Raw genomic sequence first — 21,096 nt, forward strand, 5'->3', positions numbered from 1 at the left:
TCTTCGGTAATGAGCCCTTTGGTGAGGTCTCTGTTCCATGGTAGGTTACTCATCTTGGGTTCCTGGCTTGCTTCTGCTACACGGAAAAGGTCCTTGGGCGGGCTTATCTTGGTCCAGAGCCCACCTCATCTTCTTGTCTTCAGAAACACTGTTATATCAGAGGCGCCTGCAGGACTGTTATGTAAGAGGTGCCCAACTTCTTGGATACTGAGCATGGTTAAAAGCCAGGGGCACCATATTTAAAGGGACAGATGCCTGTTGCTGATATAAGGGTTATACAGTCTGTAAGCAAGAAACCGGACGTATGGTAGGATAAATAAATACCGGTAATACGTTTTTGGCAGGGAGCCCACTCGGAAGGGCACGAAAGGCACGGAGTCCACTTGGAAGGGCACGAAAGCAGGGAGTCCACTTGATAAGGATACAAAAGCAGGTAACCAGGAACGGTACAGGTACAAAGCCACAGCGGTCCACAGACTTCAATACAAAGGCCCTGCCTGAAGGGCAGAGCTGGATGAAGTAGCCAGGATTCAATCCCGGCAACAAGGCGCAGCTGGATGTATTGATTAGGGCTCAACTCAGGTAATAAGGTACTCCTGATCCTGGTAATTGAGTTCTGAGTGCTCCAGAGGGCGGAGGGTGGCCACTAGTGGTAGCAGATTTATATACCACAGGTATGAAAAAGCCATGGTTCAGGCAGCGAAAAAGTGGACCCTGACAGAAGGCTTCTTCTAAATCCAAACAACTAGCATACCCTTTCATGCAAGAAGCCCCTAAGTTATTCCAAATCTAAAGTCTATGCTTCATGTTCTACATACAGAGAGGATGCCGACAGTGACTTTCTGTTCTGATCTGAGAAACAGAGTGTGTCTGAGCTCTTTTACAACCTAACCTCCTTAGTCTACTTCAGTAGTGTCGTCGTCCATTGGCCTTTCAGTTTCCAAGTGGGAAAGAGTGAACACTGGCTCATCTTCTGAACCTGAAGGTCTGTCTTTTGAAGCATTCTCTTCTGAGGAAGAAGAAGAAAAATAAAGAAAAGATGAGTTTTCCCACAAAGGAATTGTAGAAGCTCAGAGGGGACTGGAAATGCTAGAGATTCTTTCCTAATTATGTCAAGTGCCCTAAAACATTCCCTGTCACTGAAGCATTTCAACAGAGGATTATGGAACAGTGGAATCACCCTGAGAAAAGACTTTCCACTTCTGAATGAATAAAACCACGTTTTCCATTCTGTGTTGATATGATGGCCCCCTGGCAAGTCCTAAGAGTAGATGCGGCAGTAGCAAAAGCCACAAAGAAATCTACTACCTCCCTGGAAAATGGGGCTCATCTCCGGGATCCTAATGATAGGAAGGCTGTCAAGGATTGAATCCTATTCATGGGATTAGTTGACACAATGGAGTTCCTGCCTGTGCTATCTTTGTTTGGCAGCCAGACTGGAGCCATCTCTGGGTACTGTGGGGGCCCTGTATGACAGGTGATTTTGATCCTCCCCGGAGATCCTTAAAATACCTATTTCCCATTGCTTCTGGCAGGTTTTTACGTCCGGCTTTACGAAGTCCGCAAGGGCTTGTCCATATTCAGTTTTGGGTCCTTTCATTCAGACTATAATCAGTCCCTCGAGTACAAAGGTCGTGGTTGTAGCCCACCTGAGGTGACTGGGAATTGTATCTCATTGTGGCCTACCAGATATAGACTTGATAGCGTCCATAAGTAACAGGAAGACCTAAGCAGTTTTCTCTCTTTCCTTGGAAGGAGGTCCATTGGCCTTGGATGCTTTCCCTTAAAACCGGTCAGGCAATCTAAGCTACATCTTCCCTCTGTTTCCACAGATGGGGCGGATGAATAAGGTACATGGATGTCCTGTTGATGTCTGTAAGACTGTCCCTTTAATCTTCCAGATGGTCTAGACCTGCTTTCTCAAGGTTCTGTGTATCATCTGTCTCTGACATTGTTGCAGCTGACGGTCTGGAGATTGAGTGGACTCTTCTAATAGACATCCTATTGGAAAGTAGGAAACTAGTCACAAGGAAGAGGTATGCCACCATTTGGAAGCCCTTTTCCTCTGTCCATATCTCAAGTCCTGGAGCTCCTTTGCTCAGGCTTTTCAGAGGGAATTGTCACCAGCCATTATTCAAGTCCATATTTGCTGCACTAGGTGCTTTTTGGCCTCTGACCCCTGGGTCTGGAGGTTTAATATAGCACTCTCCAGGTTAAGACCTCAGTCCAGAACTAACGTGCCTTCATGGGACTTAACGCTGATGCCGAGATTTCTTACAATGCATCCATTTGAACCACTTGATTTAACCTCCATTTGTCTTCCCACATTGAAGGTGGTCTCTCTAGTAGCAATCACATCTGCCCGGAGAGTTTCTGAACCGAAAGCTCTGTCTACTCTTCCACCTTTCCTGAAGATCCTAGATTCTGGTGGGACACTTTGCTAACCACCAGCATTCATTCCCTAGAAATTCTCTACCTCTCATACTAATCAGCACCTAACAATGAGAAAGAGTCCGAGTTGCATTCCTTGGATGTGAAAAGAGCTTTACTATTGTATATAAAAAGTACTGCTGAGTTCTGCAGATCTGCCAACCTGTTGTTTCCTTTGCAGAAATCCAGAAAGGATATAAGATCTCCTGGATCTACTGGTCCATCAGCAGATGGATATTACAGACTATTCAAGAGGCATATACATCCAAGGATTCTCCTCCTCTAGTGGCATATACATCCAAGGGTTCTCCTCCTCGTGGGCTGAGTTAATAGAGGTTCCCCCAGAGCTACTTAGTAAAGCAGCTGTCTGATCCTCATTCCATACCTCATTCCATAAGAATGTTTGGCAGAGGTGTTTTGCAGTCTGCGGTACTCTAATTTTGTTCCGACTCATACCTTTTGGACATCTCATTTTAAGGGCTGTCGAGGAAAGGGGAAACAAATTCCTATCTGGGAATTTGTTTTCCTTGTGTGTCCCCAGCAGCACTATTTTGTCGCTTCCAATTAAGTTGTTCATTTTGCGTATTTCTTTGTTTGGCTTTGTTATTTCAATTAAGGAGCAAGTTTTTATTGGTTTCCTTTCCTACTTAAGGGAGGAGCTACATCTCATTGTAAGTGCTTCTGGGGATACACAAAGAAAATAAATTCCCAGGAAAGAATTTATGTTTTACATGAACAGCCACAGAAACGCTACAATTGTAGTAGTTGTAAGGAGTTAAGGTAGTTGTATGTCTCAGAAGCAGGTGTTCACACCACAGGCTATTGCGATCACTTGCTCTTTTTTGTACATTGCTTAAAAACAGGAATTTTGATACAAGTTTGTTTTATCTTCCTAAAACATTTTAGAAGAAAATTCAACAATCGTAGCGAGGATGAGCCATAATTAAAGGAGATGGCAGCCGTCAGAATTACAAAATAAAAAAGGTAAGTTGATTATGGGGTCTATGCTGGGCCCAGGGCCAGTCCTAGACCAAGTGGCACCTCAGGCAATAATATTCTCTTGTTCCAACTCCTCATTCTTTTACATAGATTGCAATATTTTTAAAGCCTAGCAGGATTGAGCAATGAAGGTGTACAGAGTAGAGTGCAGTCCAGTTATTTCCTTTGCAAGGGCAGCTGAGCCAGGCACACAGGGCGCATCACACATGCATGCACAAAAAATAATTGCTCTGCTCCCTAATCCATGCAGCTTCTTTACCAGCTCAGTGCTTTGCTTCTTTTTTGGTCTATAGAAACACTCTACACAATCATACGCTAACACTATACTCTGACACTCCAGCAATGTACACTAACACACTCTAACCCTGAACATGGGCACTCCACCCAGTATAACACCTCATACACACTCAATCTAACACTGTACACCAACACACCAACAGTCTAACAGTGTACACTTACACCCCACACATGCATTCTAACACCATACATTAATACCCCACACAGTCTATCATTGCACACTAACACACATACACATTCATTGTAGCACTGTACACTGACACACTCCTCACATACACAAACACCATATACTGACACACAGTCTTACACTGTACATTGACACATACAGTTTAACTTGTAAGGTCACCCCACCCCCCTACACACGCACACTTATTTTTACCCTGTACACTGACACCCACACACACTCATTTTAACCAGGGATGCAACTGGGCATGTCTAATGGTGAAAACTTTCACAGTTGCTGGATTAAGTCAAGGACAATATCAATTATTTTTAATTTAAAACAATACTACATAGTATTCAACAGTGTTAGCGTGACTATTATATCTTTCTTTCTCGCCTTTTCTGCCTTATTGGTTCACATGGTAGGAGCACTAAGTCTGTTCCTACTGTTGCAGTTCTCCCTTGCGGTGCAAGCAGGTTCAGTGCTGAGCGCTGGGAAATGACATCATTACTCAGCCTTGGCTAAGGTGACCCCATCAAAAGATTAAAGAACAATTTTTTTAAATGTTTCCAATATTTTGCGGACTGTAGATGCGTTCCCATTCTACCAATTCGTTACCATGAAAGAGCTTTCTTTAAGGAGTAGCTGTGCCTGCCCACCATTGTCCTACTGTTGCACCACAATCAGTGGCAGGAAAGAGTAGGACAATGGTGGAATCCTTAGAGCCATCATTGGCTGGTGGTGAATATACAGCACTTGCTCTTTTTGGCAAGCATGAGATGTGGATGAAACACAAATTTAAAGGTGGCTCTGCTATCATATACATGAAACTGCATAATATGGCTGGAGAGTCCCTTTAAGAAATATTTTCTATGATACAAAGATTATTTAATTGCATAAATTTTTTTCTAGGTATCTGAAGAAATTAAACTGTCTACAGACAACTAATCATTGACAGTATACCAGAAATACAGATATAAATCACTATTTGTTGTCTGACATCATGGCGTGCTTCTGCTTGACATTTGCGGTGCTAGAAACTTCTTTTGCTTATAAACCCTGTCTTTACGCGCTTTGGGAAACGGACATGAAAAATTGGCGGCACAATCTGGATTTGGTTACTTGAGCTGTATGTTACAAGTATTTAAACAAACATATATAAACATCCATTGATATTCAGTAGATTCAGAAATCTGCAGGAATTGTAGTTGCAAAAAACAAAATCTGAATGACATTTTAAGATGAGGTCACTGATTGAGAACAAGGAGGGCACTGTTTTAATCTAGGGCAGCGTTGCCCTGTCTGTAGACACATATGCTAGTTTCTAAAAGTTGTAGGCTAGCAGGGTGTCAAAAATGACATCAAACGTGATATCTAGTCTTTGGGCCCCCAGCTGGACAGCCCCAAATTAATGTTGTATTACACATTAAGGGTTGAATAGAATGCTATATTTGTTAGCATGAAACAAGAACACTAACAGCCACAGATGGGGTTTTGCTGTTGGTTACTAACTTCCAATAAAATTAAATTTAAAATTCATGGCTCTCAGTATCCTCAAAATAAATGATTTTTAGTCCCAAAGCGAAAAAAAAATCTGCTAATTAGCACATGAAAAGAGATTCAATTTGGCCACTTCTGTGTGCATGTACAGATGACAGCTTCTAGTATCCCTTATAATGGTAAAGGAAATTGGATTAGGAATTTATAAACGAGAGAGGGCCAAATGCAATCTCAAATAGCCACATATGCTTTGTAACAGGTACACAGAAACCAGCGTGGGGGGTGGTGTGTGTGTGGGGGGGTTAAGATTAAAAATAAAATGTTTGTTAAAATAGAGTTGGTACACCTGGGGAAGGAAAGTTTACTTGCACCAAGTCTGCCTTTTGATGGAGATATACCAAGCAGTGGTTTATCCCTCCAGTGAGCATATATAAAATCTGACGGACCATACCATTAAAAAGGAGAGGGTTTAAAGCGGCTGAACAAAGTGGTTCAACATGATTTTCGTGTCACTTACGAATATTTCATTGGACTTTAACAAGGCATCCTGTGGTGGAGAATATTCTGCTCTGTAACACAGAGAAAAAGTGCATCAATACATTATATAAGGTATACCTTTACTTTAGAGCCTAGTCACTGTGCTGAGGGTATGGTTTTTGTATATGGATTGTTAAATGCTCTCCTGAAATCTATATATTATGTTACGTATGCATTACACTCTGCTTTGATCAGTTTATGGCATGTTAATAAATTGAATTAAATCGAACTAGTCTGGTGTGATTATTGAAGTATATGAGTAAGTTAACTGAGTGAATGGGGTGAGGCACATTGACTGTTTAGCAAGGATGAAAACATAAGGGAAATAACAGATTCTTACCCAAATACCTGTCAGTTAAGAACGCCAGTTGTGTCTAAACACTCAGTTGAGATCTCCAGCAGGAGCTCTTGATACAGAGTACATTGTAGTGATGTTTATCATGGCATTGGCAACAGATCCTTTGTTTGAGAAAGCAAGATTTTCATTTTATCATAAACACTGGAGACTAAGAGCCACATTCCATAAAAAGTGTAATAAATAAGCTTTAAGAAAATACCATCAAAACCAAAGAGGAACTCTGGGATTTTTTTCATCAGTCCAAAGTAAAGCAAGCCCTTGTACATTCCTCTATCCCGCTACCTACTTTGCTTTCCAGAGATGAGGGGAAAAAAAACCCCAAAAACATCCAGCAAAATGCCCTGGGATGACAGGGTAATTTGAATTGGATTGCTGCTATACTGCCCCCAATGCAGGGCTTGACAAATCCCATGCGCCAGGTCGCCATGGCGACTCAGAATTTTGTCCTGGCGCCTAGGAGTTTGTCAGCCTCTTACATCCAAAAAAAAAAAATGCCCCCGTGTCACCACGGGGGGCGCTGCTGCTGTCTGCCCAGGAGTCTGGACAGACAGCACAGCCACTCAGAGCCCGCCCCCGAGCCTGAGATCACTCCCACGGAGTGATCCTGTAGGCTGAAACCGCGATTGCAGGAAAACCTGCAATAGCGTTTTCAGCTGTCACAGGCAGCTACAGGAAAGGGGGTACAGTGTTGATTGGGTCCCCACACAAGTGTGGGGACCTGACACAACATCCCCCTGCTGCCTGATCGCTCCATGAGAGAGCGACCGCGGCATTTAGGGGTTAATTCCCGTTTTGTAAGGGGCTCTGCTGCTGGTGGTCTGCCTGGAAGCCCAGGCAGACCAGCAACAGCAAAAACCAGCCCCCACAAGCCCTTTGATGATTCCTGTAGGCATGGAAGCCTACAGCAGTCATCAGAGACTCCCCCTGCAATGGCTGGTCTATAGACCAGCAATTGCATCCCAGCCAGAGGCAGCTTCAGGGACAGGGGGAGAGGGTTCTTTGGTCTCCACATGAGTGTGGAGACCAGCCCCAACACCCCCCTGCTGCCTGATCGCTCCATGAGAGCGACAGTGCAGCGTTAACCCCTTCAATGCCGCAATTGTCTATAACACATTTGTGGCATTGCAGGGGTTAACATTTGTCCCCACAAGCTTGTGGGGACTAAATATCAGTCAATGCTGTGCTCCAATGGAACATCAGCATTGAAAGCGTTAAAAAATATATATATATATATAAAAAAAAAAACACAGCACTGACCTAAAAGTCCAGGGTGCTTCCAGGTCAAATGCTGTGAGTTTAGTAAGTGGGCTGATGATGATCAGATCACTCCTAACCAACAATTAGTGTAAAAAAAATTCCTGGCTCCTAACTTTTTTAGCTGGCGCCTAGATTTACAACAAATTTGTCAAGCCCTGCCCTAATGAGACTTGAGTCCAGCAAGCTGTAAACTTTTTTTTGTTTGTTTTACCAAAGCTAATTCAAACAGTAACTTCCCAAAATAATGACAAACTCATAGGGTACAATTCTGCGTTTAAACATATACGCAGCATTTATTTATATTATATATATATATATATATATATATATATATATATATATATATATATATACACATATATACATGCACACACACATATATATATATATATATATATATATATATATATATATATATATATATATATATATATATATACACACACACACGGACATGTGCCCAAAACCCATCAGACATCCAAAGTAAAATGTGCATTGGTAAGTAGTTACACAGTGGAGTGAAGCTGATGTAATAACCCTTTAATGGAAAAGTCCTGATTACATTCATTTTGAAACAGCAGCATTAGGGAACTCTAAAGACAGTAAAACATAACATATTCTAAAATATAAAGCATTATGTACAAACAAAAAAAGTTATCCCCTATCATATGCAGACAAGGTTCTATCATTATTTTAAGTCATCTGCACCTCCTTTTAGATTGGATTTAACCATTTGAAGTGTGAAAGTCCTAATTAAGCAGTTTTGTTTGCTTTCACAATAAAAAAAAAAAAACTAGATGGCAGAACAAGGAGCAGAGACAAGTGCTGCTTATTCGGCAACGTAGTGCAGATCAACGTTAAAAACCAACTGTCTCCATATGTAATCTCAATCATTAAAGCATTCAGAGGCTGTTACTAAAGAGACAAACCCTACTGTGTGTAGGAAGTGTGGTTGTGATGTTTTTGCAGTCAGTTGAAGTCAGAGTGACAGCGCAACTGTTTACCTAGCTGATCAGATCCTGCAAAGAAGATTTAGACATACGTCTACAGAAAATGTGGAAAGCAGATAAGCACTAAATGATATGGCACTCCTTGGACTTTTGGATGAGCTTATAAGGTGTCAATTTATGAAAAAGTTTTTTTTTTTGATAACAAAAAGTTTTGTATATTTTAAAAAAAAATAAAAAATGCCTTTTTACTTCCCCCAAATGTCTAGAAAGCACCATTTCCATTTAAGTGGTTTTCACATTTGTATGGATATTCATTTTTAGAATACTCAAAGAGAATTCACTATTTAGCTTTGGAAACCGAATGAACATGATGTGCACCATTGAGACATGGTACTCGATAAACAACTGTATTTAACACCTGTACTAAAAGAGTTATCTCCCTGCTGCTTATGAACATGAAATATGCATAACTGTTCATGAGGTGATTTTCATGTCTGAACCACACATTTATTTTATATTACGCGATAATTGGCTTAAAGCATTAAAGGCAAGACATTAAACAAAGCTGCATTTAATAGGAATGCTCATGGAACTGATTTTGAATATGAAGCAGCAGGATCTAGAATAGCTAACAAGACTTGAGTAAAGCCATGGTTACATATTAAACCCCAAACATCTATGAGGAATACCAGCGATATACCAGGATGGTCACTGTTAACTTTTTCACACACTACATGTTTTATGGACTTAGCACTACTTGCCAAAATGAATGATAGTGATCACAGTGGTGTATCCATGCAAGAGATCATCCTTCTCACAATTAAATTCCCTTAGAGTAAATTTTCCACTAACTACCCGGTCGCAACCAATCTCTCCATTCCCAAAAAACCCAAATAAAGGCACATTAGGAAAGTGTTTTCGGAACAAGTTTGCCTCCACATTATCCTCCCCATAGCACTGTACGCCTCGTGCAACGCAAGCAAACATGAACCCCACGCTGTTGTCTTCTGGGATGTTAGCAGCTTTGAGACGCTGGATGACAGAGTCTGCACTCTTTTTGTTCTCAACGTCGTCATCTAGTACCACCGAAGCTGCCTGTATCTGCGGTCCACTGAAAGTCAATCCAACAACGCCAATGTAGGAGGCTCCTGGAGACTTCCTGTCGGGGAAAGTACAATTAAAACGTGATGGGGTAGCTTTTATTTGCATAAGGAAAAGGGATATCATTTCAGTACAAGAAATTCATATGCTGCTTCCCTAAGATTTCAACTTTTTTTTTTGAAACTAAATTCTCTCATGTAATTATACATATTGGCAAAAAGTGTACACTATAGGTAGGTTTGACCTTCTGAGTGCTGGGGTGGAATATGTTTTTCCTCATGGAAGGCCAGCCAGTTGTACTTTTTATATATATTTTTTTAATAATACAGTTCATAGAACTCTATGATATCGCAGTCACTGATCAAGATTTGTACCCCCCCCCCCAACCAGATGATCTCACAATAGATCACCTGGCAGCATGCGGTAACTTTTACACTATATACTTATGTCAACAGCTCTAAAGATGACAGCTGCAAACAAATGTTAACACTAATATCAACTGCTGGGTTTACATCACAGAACGATTAACTAAGCTAAGAACTAAGCATCAGAATTGTGTGGTCGCGAAGGCGCGAGTTAAAGGTCAGTTGAGGTTACATGAAAGACCAAATCTTATCAGTTAATCCATGCATTTTAAAGGGCAAGTTTCAGTTGCAAACATCAGGCAGGTGCTTTAAGAAAGGGGCTCTTTCCCAAAAGACTTTTGCATATGTTGTATATAGAAATATAGAAAATATGGCGACACTAATGTACCTAGTAGCATTTGGTGTTCAGAGTTATTATCTGGATTGTCAATTGAGCATTGGCTACCCAGTGATGTTCCTTTACATTCAGGCACCCAAGAACTGCAACTACCACATCTTTGTATTTTAGTTTATAATGGAATGATTGCTTGCAGATGCATATTTTAATTTGCAGCTTTTGCTACAAAACAAAGGCAGTGCAAACAATACCAGCAGCCTGTGTAAAAAAACACAGCGGGTGCATACATTCTAAAGATAATGTAGACACAGTTGTTTCACATTGTATTGCAAGATTGGTTTCATGCAGTAAACAATGGTGTAACATACAACAAATGATAACACTGAAGAGACGTACATCTGCGGACCATACGTGGCCAGGTGCTCAACTTGCCCTCCAGCAATGATGATGCTTTTCTCATTTAGTGTGTTTACCACTTGCTGAACAAAGCGAGTGTCTCCTTGTCTCCATGTGTTGTACGCAAAGATCAGGACCACTCTGAGATCGGGATTGTTTTTAAGGCCTGTAAATCAGAATTCACAGACTGCTTAATCACCAGGGTTAGCCAATCATTCTAAAAAGAAAAGAAAAACAATGGGGGGGGGGGGGGGTTCTGAGACGTTTTAAGCTTACGGTGTCTCCTTTTTTTCCCCTTTGTTTCTACTAGAAGCTCCCTCTATCACGCTTTACTACTGTATTTAATTCCACTTTGCTTGTCTTGTAGAATATGTATTTATATAAAAACCCTCTACTGCACTGTCTTTTTCTGTATTGCTTGTCTCTTATCTGCCTTCTTGTATAATCTCTTTCTATAACTCCCCCAATCTGTCACACTGCCATATGCCATTAAAATGATGGGGCAAAAAAAAAAACCCAACAACTCTAAACAGAACATGCTCAACACAATTTTAAAAATGACTGCAAATGATGTCTAAAGACATCTGTGATCCCCTTTAGCTTCTCTGGGGATAAATAAACGTGAACGCGACATCTCCGATCAGTTTTAGCTTACCAGCTTCATGAAGCTGACTTTCATCAAACATTCTACTTTTGGGGTCCTTGGAAAACTGGAATTTCTCGATTTTTACACCGTTCATTTTTGGAAAGAGAAGTGCAAAGCCAGCTTCACCATGCTCCACTTCTAGAGGGCAGCTTGTAAGAGATCCCATTGGAGTAACTGAAAGAAATTACTAAAAATCAGATCAATGAATGACTTGCATAGATAGGCGTACAGTGTGTGTTTTATGGTTATACCATGGGAACTATATACTGGAACCTAGATTATGATCAATAAGTAAATATATTATGCACTTTTAGCAATGTCTGCATATTGAAGCAAAGAATATATTGCTTGTGTTTTAATGTTTTTCCCAGACATTATTCCAACATTGGTTTTACCATACTCCAAATACAAGTACTATATATTGGCTATTTACAGATGTTCAGCAATAGGCTATATCATTTTATTACAGTTCTATTTCAACTATGACAATTGTTTTTTTAGATTCTCGCATCAAAGCCAAAATATTTACTCTTTATTTTTCTGCTGTTCTTTACAAGTATATTACCTACAACCCCCGGGGCAGCAATGCCTAGTATCTGGCACTCGTCGGGAAAATAAGCCTCCAACGCACTTGAAAGGTCCAGTCCCATTTTCTTACAGGCTACGATACAAAATAAAGCAATATGTGGAATTTTATTCACCTGGGGACTCATTCTGAAGCAATAAATAGATTTACAGTATATACACACACACATGATATATAGAGATAGATATAGATATATATTATACACACAAAATACTACTTTGTAAATATTATATGAAACATCACAATCAACAGGTAATGAAACCATTCCTAAATCCCATACAAAGTATTCTAATGAGACCAGCACTTCAACTCTAAGAATTGCTAAGGGGCGGCTAAGGTTAAGCGATCTCTGCACTGTCATTGAGGAAAAGTTGTTGCTTATCTAATAAAAAAATCAGGCCTAGGCAGAATCATTTAAGATGAAGTACGAGCAGGGCCTGTCACCTGTAAGAGGCAGAAGCGGCTAGTGACAAACAAGCTTCCCTTACTCACTCAAATCAATTGCTCTATTAGAGATAAATCTGTATCACTTGTTCACTTTCCAATTTCAAATTCAAAATACATTTAAAAAAAAAAAAAAAAAAAAAAAAAAAAAAAAAAAAAAAAGAGGTTTACACTCTTGAAAGCTTGTCCTTAAAATGGCATATTAGTCCAATAAAAAGGTATTTTATATTGAAATACTCATTTCTTTTTTTTTTTTTTTTTTTTTTATTTATTTACACTACGGTAGTACTCACTTTTGTTGCCAAGGTTTAGACATTAATGGCTGTGTGCTGAGTTATTTTGAGGGGACATAAATTAACACTATACAGGTTGTACACTCACTACTGTAGTAGAGTGACATTTCTTCAGTGTTGTCACTGGAAAAAACGTGGCCTTTGCATGACCAAACACAAAAGTGGCCCTTACATGCCTGTCAGCGCTTTTTCACACCTGCCTTAAACTGTCGCACAGTACTGTATGTCTGTTTTATTACTCCATAAACATTTTCTATGCCAGCCCAATGTCAGACAGATGCCCAGCTAAACTGTCTCATTGCCAGGATGTTGCCAATTACATTTTTGACACAGACAGCCTTGCTTGGCAGCATGAATGAACGATTCAGTGAGTTTGTCAACGTGTTAAATGCCATAAAACTCCTGTGGTGTTATCTTACCTCTCTTCAGTCCACTGTGCCAATTTACTGTTTGGTAGTCAGTGACATAAAACAAGGTCTCTGGTAGTACGTATAGTTCCTGTAGGAAAAAAAAAAAAATGTATATACTGAAATCACACATATGCAGATTTTACTCTACAACATGAAGTAGACAGAAGTAGAAGAAAACCTGTGGCCCAGCAGCTGAATTTGGATCACTGATAATGACCCGTAACCCATTTCTTTCGCTGATGATTCAGTAATTCAGTGACTGCTTGAATATTTGCCAAGATATTTGCACAGGCAAGTCCCATAGGGGAAAACCAGCTAAACCTGTGATCACACTCGGTAAACAGTCAAATCCATAAAAATTGTTCAAAAGCTCTCAAATCCGAAAACGGGTATTATTGTAGGTACATAGCAATACGCTACAAAACTGGTTTAATACACACAAAAAAATGTGATATCTACATCAACAGATCAAACACATGTTTATCTATCAGGACCAATTTATGTGCAATTCATAAATTTGCACAAAGCTGCTGCTGAACTGCAACTGAACCTGCCGAGTAAGGCATTAACAACTATTAGAGTAGAATTATTTGAATAATATTGAATAAAGTTCACCTAACCGGAAAACTTTACTTACCTCTAGGTGATCTTTAACCACCTTGACCAGTGAGTGAGCTACAGGCAGTGCTTGATCGGAAAATTCAGAACATGACATCCACGTTATTCTTTGCCTTGCCTTTAGCTTGCGTCGGGCGCAATCCCTCCATAGTCGACAGACACTATGACAAGCAAACTCGAGTTACAGCCTGAGTGAGGCGTGCAACACACATATATATATATATATATATATATATATATATATATATATATATATATATACACACACACACACACATATACATACATACATACATACATACATACACACGCACACTTAGGTGATAAGTGCCGGCTACTATCTTATGTTCTAAAGGAGGTCACAAAAATACTTCCTTAAAAGCACAAGAAGTTTTTGTTTTGTTTTACTAATTAAATACCGAGGTATTTTTTCTCCTCAATTAAAAAGTAGGCTCAGTCGGCCGATACCCTATCTTAAAACACAGCCATTGACTGCTCTCTGCATCTCAGATTGGGACGTACTAAACAGCATTTTGGGATGATGGGGTGATAGTGCTGAGCATTGCAGCCAATCAATAGGTGTCAGTACACATTTTACACTCATGGTAAATCAAAGTATGTTCTTTTAGGTAGTTCTTGATATTAAGTTGCCACAAATACATTGCAAAAAGAAGCTGCAAATGTTTAACTATTTACTTGCTGAAATATATAGTTTTATAACGGAATCATGGTAAATGCTATAGAAACAGAAAAATGTTATGTAATCAAAATATTGATTTAATATGGTACATGTATGTTTTGATTGGCACAATATAGGAATATATATTTTAAACATGGGGATTATGGGTGGAATATTATAGTTACACATGCTAAATAACATTTGACCCATTTCTGATAAGAATATGGGTATAATATTCTTTTTACATGGGGATTATGGGTGGAATACTATAGTTACACATGCTAAGGAACACATTTGACCCGTTTCTGATAAGAATATGGGTATAATATTTTTTTTACATGGGGAATATGGGCAGAATATCATGGTTACAGATGCCAAGGAACAAATTTGACCTTTTTCTGACAGGAATATGGGAGTATTATTTTTACATGGGGATTATGGGTGGAATATTATAGTTACACAAGCTAAGGAACACATTTGACCTGTTTCTGATAAGAATTTGGGTATAATATTTTTTTTTAACAGGGGGATTATGGGTGGAATATTATAGTTACACATGCAAAGGAACACATTTGACCTGTTTCTGATAAGAATATGGGCATTTTATTATTTTTACATGGGGATTATGGGTGGAATATTATAGTTACACATCCTAAATAACATATTTGACCCATTTCTGATAAGAATATGGGTATAATTTTTTTACATGGGGATTATGGGTGGAATATCATGGTTACAGATGCCAAGAAACATATTTGACCTGTTTCTGATAAGAATATGGGCATTTTATTATTTTTACATGGGGATTATGGGTGGAATATTATAGTTACACATGCTAAGGAACACATTTGACCTGTTTCTGATAAGAATATGGCTATAAATATTTTTTATATATGGGGATTATGGGTGGAATATTATGGTTACACACGTTTAGTACTTTATTCGACAAGTTTCTGTTAAGAATATGGCTATAATTATTTTTCTACATGGGGATTATGGGTGGAATATTATGGTTACACATGCCTAGTAATGTATTTCACTTGTTTCTGATAAGAAAATGGGTATGATTAATTTTTTTCATATATATTATGGATACTACGATACGATTGCACGTGCCATGTAACATATTTGATCTATTTCTGTTGAGAAAATGGTTATAACTGTTTTTCTACATGGGGATTATGGGTGAAATGTCATGGTTACACACCCCTAGTAACATATTTGACCCATTTCTTATAAGAATGTTGGTATATTTTTTTCTACATAGGGATTATGGGAGGAATAGCATGGTCAAAGGGACACATTTGACCTGTTTCTGATAGGAATATAATTAGATATTTTTTACATGGGGATTATGGGTGGAATATCATGGTTACACGTGCCCAGTAACATATTTGATGTGTTTCTTATAAGTAAATTGGTATAATTATTTTCATATAAGGGGATTATGTGTGGAATATCATGGATACACATGCTAAATCATATATCTGGCCTTTTTCTGATAAGAATAAGGATATTTTTCAACATGGAGATTATGGGTGCAATATCATGGCAAGGAACACATTGGACCTTTTTCTGATGGAAATATGGCTATAATTATTATTTTACATGGGGATTATGGTGAAATAGCATGGTTGCACATGCCAAATAACACATCTGTTTTTTATGGATAGTTGGGTATAATTCTTATATATGGGAATCACTGATAGACTACCAAGCTTTCATTTAGGGAAGGTAGGATCAGTCATGTATTGTTACCTTCATTTTGGGGCATTGATTGGTGTTTTATATGTAAGGACTCCTTATACTTTTTTGTTGGAATTGAGTATTACTTCATGGGGCATACAGAAAGCTGATGTCCTCTGCTAACTCATGAAAAAGCGAGTGGGCATTTTCTATAACCCTTATCGCAGACTGTTTTGTTTTCTTGAGATGTTGCACTTTGATGTTTTGATATATTTTTCAATGTAATTGGCCATTAAACCATCACTTCTAAAGAGGATTGTTTATTCCTTTTCTTATGCCGGTAAATATTTAGTGTCCAAGGTGTGGCATAATGCACCATTTCCACCAGTTTCATTACTTACCTAATTAAGATGGAATCATTGTCCATAATGTATTTTTATATGGCCAACACTTGTTATTTATTTCTCCAAGCGTTTCCATTTGTACCCTGCCGCCTGCTGACTACCACTCTTGGCTACCCTGCCTGGTGCGGCTGAGTACCTTGCACAGCTACCCTGTCTCTCTTGCGGCTTACTACCACGCACATCTACTCTACAGAGTCCAGTGTCTGCATCCAACTGCTTACTACGAGTCTAGTATCTGCTCCCAGCTGGTTACTACAGACTCCTGTATCTCCTTCTGCAGTTACTGTTGGCCTTAGTAACAGCCTGAGTTTTTTCCCATTTATTCACCCTACTATACTTCCCATCAGAGCATCTCAACCGTGTGTTCCTGCTTATCCAACTCTGGTATCCTCAGTAAGTTATTCTTTTTATGGTGTTTGCACAGAGATAAAAAGAATATGATTTTCACATAAACTTTTAATAAAGGATAGATGACAAGTACATGCTACAACTAAACGTTTCTACAAATTCTTCACGAGAAATATTTTTAGTTCACAACCTCAATCAGCCCTCAACCTGTTTTTATACGGTCACAATTTGCAGAGGCACTGTGCACTGTACACAAACAAAATATTTTGATATTCAACCCATGATATTCAACCCATAATCACTATATAAAAAAATATTTATAACCATACTCTTATAAGAAACTGGTCAAATATGTTACTATGAATGTGTAAGCATATTATTCCTTCCATAATCCCCATGTAGAAAATGATTATACCCACATTTTTGTCAGAGGCAGGACAAATATGTTACTGGGCACGTGTAATGATATTTCACCCATAATCCCCATGTAAAAAAAATATCTATAATTATATTCCTATCAGAAACTGATCAAATGTGTCCCTTTGACCATGCTATTCCTCCCATAATCCCTATGTAGAAAAAAAATATACCAACATTCTTATAAGAAATGGGTCAAATATGTTACTAGGGGTGTGTAACCATGACATTTCACCAATAATCCCCATGTAGAAAAACAGTTATAACCATTTTCTCAACAGAAATAGATTAAATATGTTACATGGCACGTGCAATCGTATCATAGTATCCATAATATCTATGAAAAAATTTAATCATACCCATTTTCTTATCAGAAAGAGGTCAATTGTATTCCATGGCATGTGTAACCTTGATATTGCACCCATAACCCCCATGTAGAAAAATAATTATAGCCATATTCTTAACAGAAACTTGTCGAATAAAGTACTAAACGTGTAACCATAATATTTCACCCATAATCCCCATATATAAAAAATATTTATAGCCACATTCTTATCAGAAACAGGTCAAATGTGTTACTTAGCATGTGTAACTATAATATTCCACCCATAATCCCCATGTAAAAAAATATACCCATATTCTTATCAGAAACAGGTCAAATATGTTATTTAGCATGTGAAGCTATAATATTCCACCCATAATCCCCATGTGAAAATAATAAAATGTCCATATTCTTATCAGAAACAGGTCAAATGTGTTCTTTGGGATCTGTAATCATGATATTCCACCCATAATCCCCATGTAAAAAAATATTTATAGCCATATTCTTATCAGAAAAAGGTCAAATGTGTTCCTTAGCATGTGCAACTATAATATTCCACTCATAATCCCCATGTGAAAATAATATTCCCATATTCTTATCAGAAACAGGTCAAATATGTTACTTAGCATGTGTAACTATAATATTCCACCCATTATCCCCATGTAAAAAAAAGATTATACCCATATCCTTATCAGAAATGGGTCAAATATGTTCCTTAGCATGTGTAAGTATAATATTCCACTCATAATCCCCATGTAAAAAAATATTTATAGCCATATTCTTATCAGAAAAAGGTCAAATGTGTTCCTTAGCATGTGCAACTATAATATTCCACTCATAATCCCCATGTGAAAATAATATTCCCATATTTTTATCAGAAACAGGTCAAATATGTTCCTTAGCATGTGTAACTATAATATGCCACCCATAATCACCATGTAAAAAAAATATACCCATATTCTGATAGGAAATGGGTCAAATGTGTTACTTAGCATGTGTAAGTATAATATTCCACCCATAATCCCCATGTAAAAATAATAAAATGCCCATATTCTTATCAGAAACAGGTCAAATGTGTTCTTTGGCATCTGTAACCATGATATTCTGCCCATAATCCCCCATGTTAAAAAAAAAAGATTATACCCAAATTCTTATCAGAAATGGGTCAAATATGTTCCTTAGCATGTGTAACTATAATATTCCACCCATAATCCCCATGTAAAAATAATAATACTCCCATATTCCTGTCAGAAAAAGGTCAAATTTGTTCCTTGGCATCTGTAACCATGATACTCCACCCATAATCCCCATGTAAAAAAAATATTATACCCATATTCTTATCAGAAATGGGTCAAATGTGTTCCTTAGCATGGGTAACTATAATATTCCACCCATAATCCCCATGTAAAAATAATAAAATGCCCTTATTCTTATCAGAAACAGGTCAAATGTGTTCCTTGGCATCTGTAACCATGATATTCCACCCATAATCCCCATGTAAAAATAATAATATTCCCATATTCTTATTAGAAATGGGTCAAATGTGTTCCTTTGCATGTGTAACTATAATATTCCACCCATAATCCCCATGTTTAAAATATATATTCCCATATTGTGCCAATCAAAACAGGTAAAATATGGTGTTGCACATTCATGTACCATATTAAATCAATATGTTGATTACATAACATTTTTCTGTTATTTCTATAGAATTTACCATGATTCCGTTATAAAACTGTATATATTTCAGCAAAGTAAATAGTTAAACATTTGCGGCTTCTTTTTGCAATGTATTTGTGGCAATTTACTATCAAGAACTACCTAAAAGAACATACTTTGATTTACCATGAGTGTAAAATGTGTACTGACACCTATTGATAGTGCTGAGCATTGCAGCCAATCCTCCCATCATCCCAATATGCCGTTTAGTACGTCCCCTCAGATATAATGTGTTTATTCAATTTCTCCAGCAACAATAAATTGTTAGGGTACTAACAAAATATCTTATTTCTGTGAGTTTGGGCAACTGCATTTAAATCGTGTCTTGTTCTAAAGAATATAAAACGTTATATTTGCAATAAATTGTGCTATAACACCACATTAGACAATACACATGTATCATTTTGGATGTCGGCTTACTTGATAAAAAGGAAGCTATCCAGACCTTATTAGACGATGACCTATGGCAGTTTAACTGGTAAGCTATTGACTAGAGTAGACAGATTACTCCTTTAACATAACAAATTAGTCCTATCAAACGTCAAAGGTATCCCTGTAAGCTTGTATGAAGGACTAGAAGACGCATATCTTTTGTGTGTATCTTTTTGAGTGTAAACATACCATGCTGCTCTTAGAAGGGATTTGACGGGCAGGAAGCTGAGCACTCTCTCCACCACCTCTGCCAGGTTACTGAGGACAAAATGCCCCTGGATATCCAGAGAGCTCTGTACTCGAAGCTCATTGCTGTCTGGCACTTGATCCAACAACCCCGAACCTGATCCAGCCATTCTCAGGGTAGCGACTTCCTTTTCCGCCGGAAGCTGCTGGGCGCCTACAATTGCTACCCCCGATGCGATAGTAACGGCGTAGCTTATAAGAGATAGAAGCGCAGCCGCCATGTTTGGTGTGGGCAAAAATGTTTTGCGTGCCTCGGAAAGTGAGAAACAAATTTTTTTCTTTTGTAACGGGATAGTATAGGCGCCGGGGGTTTAATTTTACATCGTCACAGGAATTCAGACCCCCAAAATGCACATCCTCATAGCATGTCTTAGGCGAACCCCTGTACCTGTGCTCGCCATTAATATGCACAACTAATGTGTGCCTAGCGGGGCTGAGGTTAGTCAATGGGTTGCTGTGTGTCTGCAATGACGACAGCTTGCTATGTCCAGAAAAAAAAAAGTTAGTATGCTATAGACAACACCTGGTCCCCTATATTCTTTTTCAGGGTAAAACTAGGGAAAGGCCAGGTCTTCATGGGCCCCCTCCACAGATCAGGGGGACCAATGAAGTCTTCCAGGGTAATGAGGGAACCAAAAGCTCAACCCGTATCCCCCACCAAAGAGCAGGGTCTTCAAGGACCCAGCTCCCCAGTGCATTACCAGTGGTTTCAAGCTCTGGGCAAGAGTAAACTTACTCAAGCATTGGGAAGAAGAAAAAATGTACAATAAAGTATAATGGGACGGGAGTATGAGTGCATACATTCATCTGGGGAAAGGGTGTCCTGGGGGTTGGCATAACAAATGTTAAAATGTTCCTGATCCCCTCACTATTGAAGAATGTATATTAAACTGTGTACTTTAATATGCATTATTCCAAACCTAAAAATATACCTGACACAGAAGTGGCAGCAGCAGCCCTCCTCCTCCTCCAAGCGATTTTTGCTTGCTTGAAGCAGCCAATGAATGTCAGGAAAGTGCCACCATTGAAACAAATGGGTTCTCTCTCCACAAATGCACACAGTGGAACAGACCCCCGACTGCAGCATCCATCCAGCTCGACTGGAGGGTAGTATATCACACACAGGGCACATACATCTCCTGGCTGGCATTTAACC

General features: G+C 38.7%; 1 protein-coding gene across 1 annotated transcript; it reads right to left on the reverse strand.

Annotated features, from left to right (window-relative positions):
- Positions 1-896: 896 nt before the first annotated feature.
- Positions 897-20,161, reverse strand: LOC149298671 (F-box only protein 22-like). The gene is made up of 8 exons (XM_089487035.1): positions 19,884-20,161; positions 13,707-13,848; positions 13,079-13,157; positions 11,902-11,997; positions 11,346-11,510; positions 10,691-10,856; positions 9,253-9,650; positions 897-1,009 (listed from the first exon to the last, which is right to left on the reverse strand). The coding sequence occupies exons 1-8, from the start codon at positions 20,159-20,161 to the stop codon at positions 897-899; spliced, it is 1,437 nt and encodes a 478-aa protein (XP_089343161.1).
- Positions 20,162-21,096: the final 935 nt, after the last annotated feature.

This window comes from Sceloporus occidentalis, unplaced genomic scaffold (genome assembly GCF_023333645.1).
Source record: "Sceloporus occidentalis isolate IW3139 unplaced genomic scaffold, rSceOcc1.0.p SCAF_31, whole genome shotgun sequence".
Lineage (NCBI taxonomy): Eukaryota > Metazoa > Chordata > Lepidosauria > Squamata > Phrynosomatidae > Sceloporus > Sceloporus occidentalis.

Coding starts and splice junctions, on each gene's coding strand:
- LOC149298671 (XM_089487035.1), bottom strand. CDS start 20,161: ATGGCGGCTGCGCTTCTATCTCTTATAAGCTACGCCGTTACTATCGCA. Junction 13,849..19,883: donor TCCCTTCTAAGAGCAGCATG/GTATGTTTACAC, acceptor TGCTTGTCATAG/TGTCTGTCGACTATGGAGGG. Junction 11,998..13,078: donor GCACAGTGGACTGAAGAGAG/GTAAGATAACAC, acceptor TTTGTATCGTAG/CCTGTAAGAAAATGGGACTG.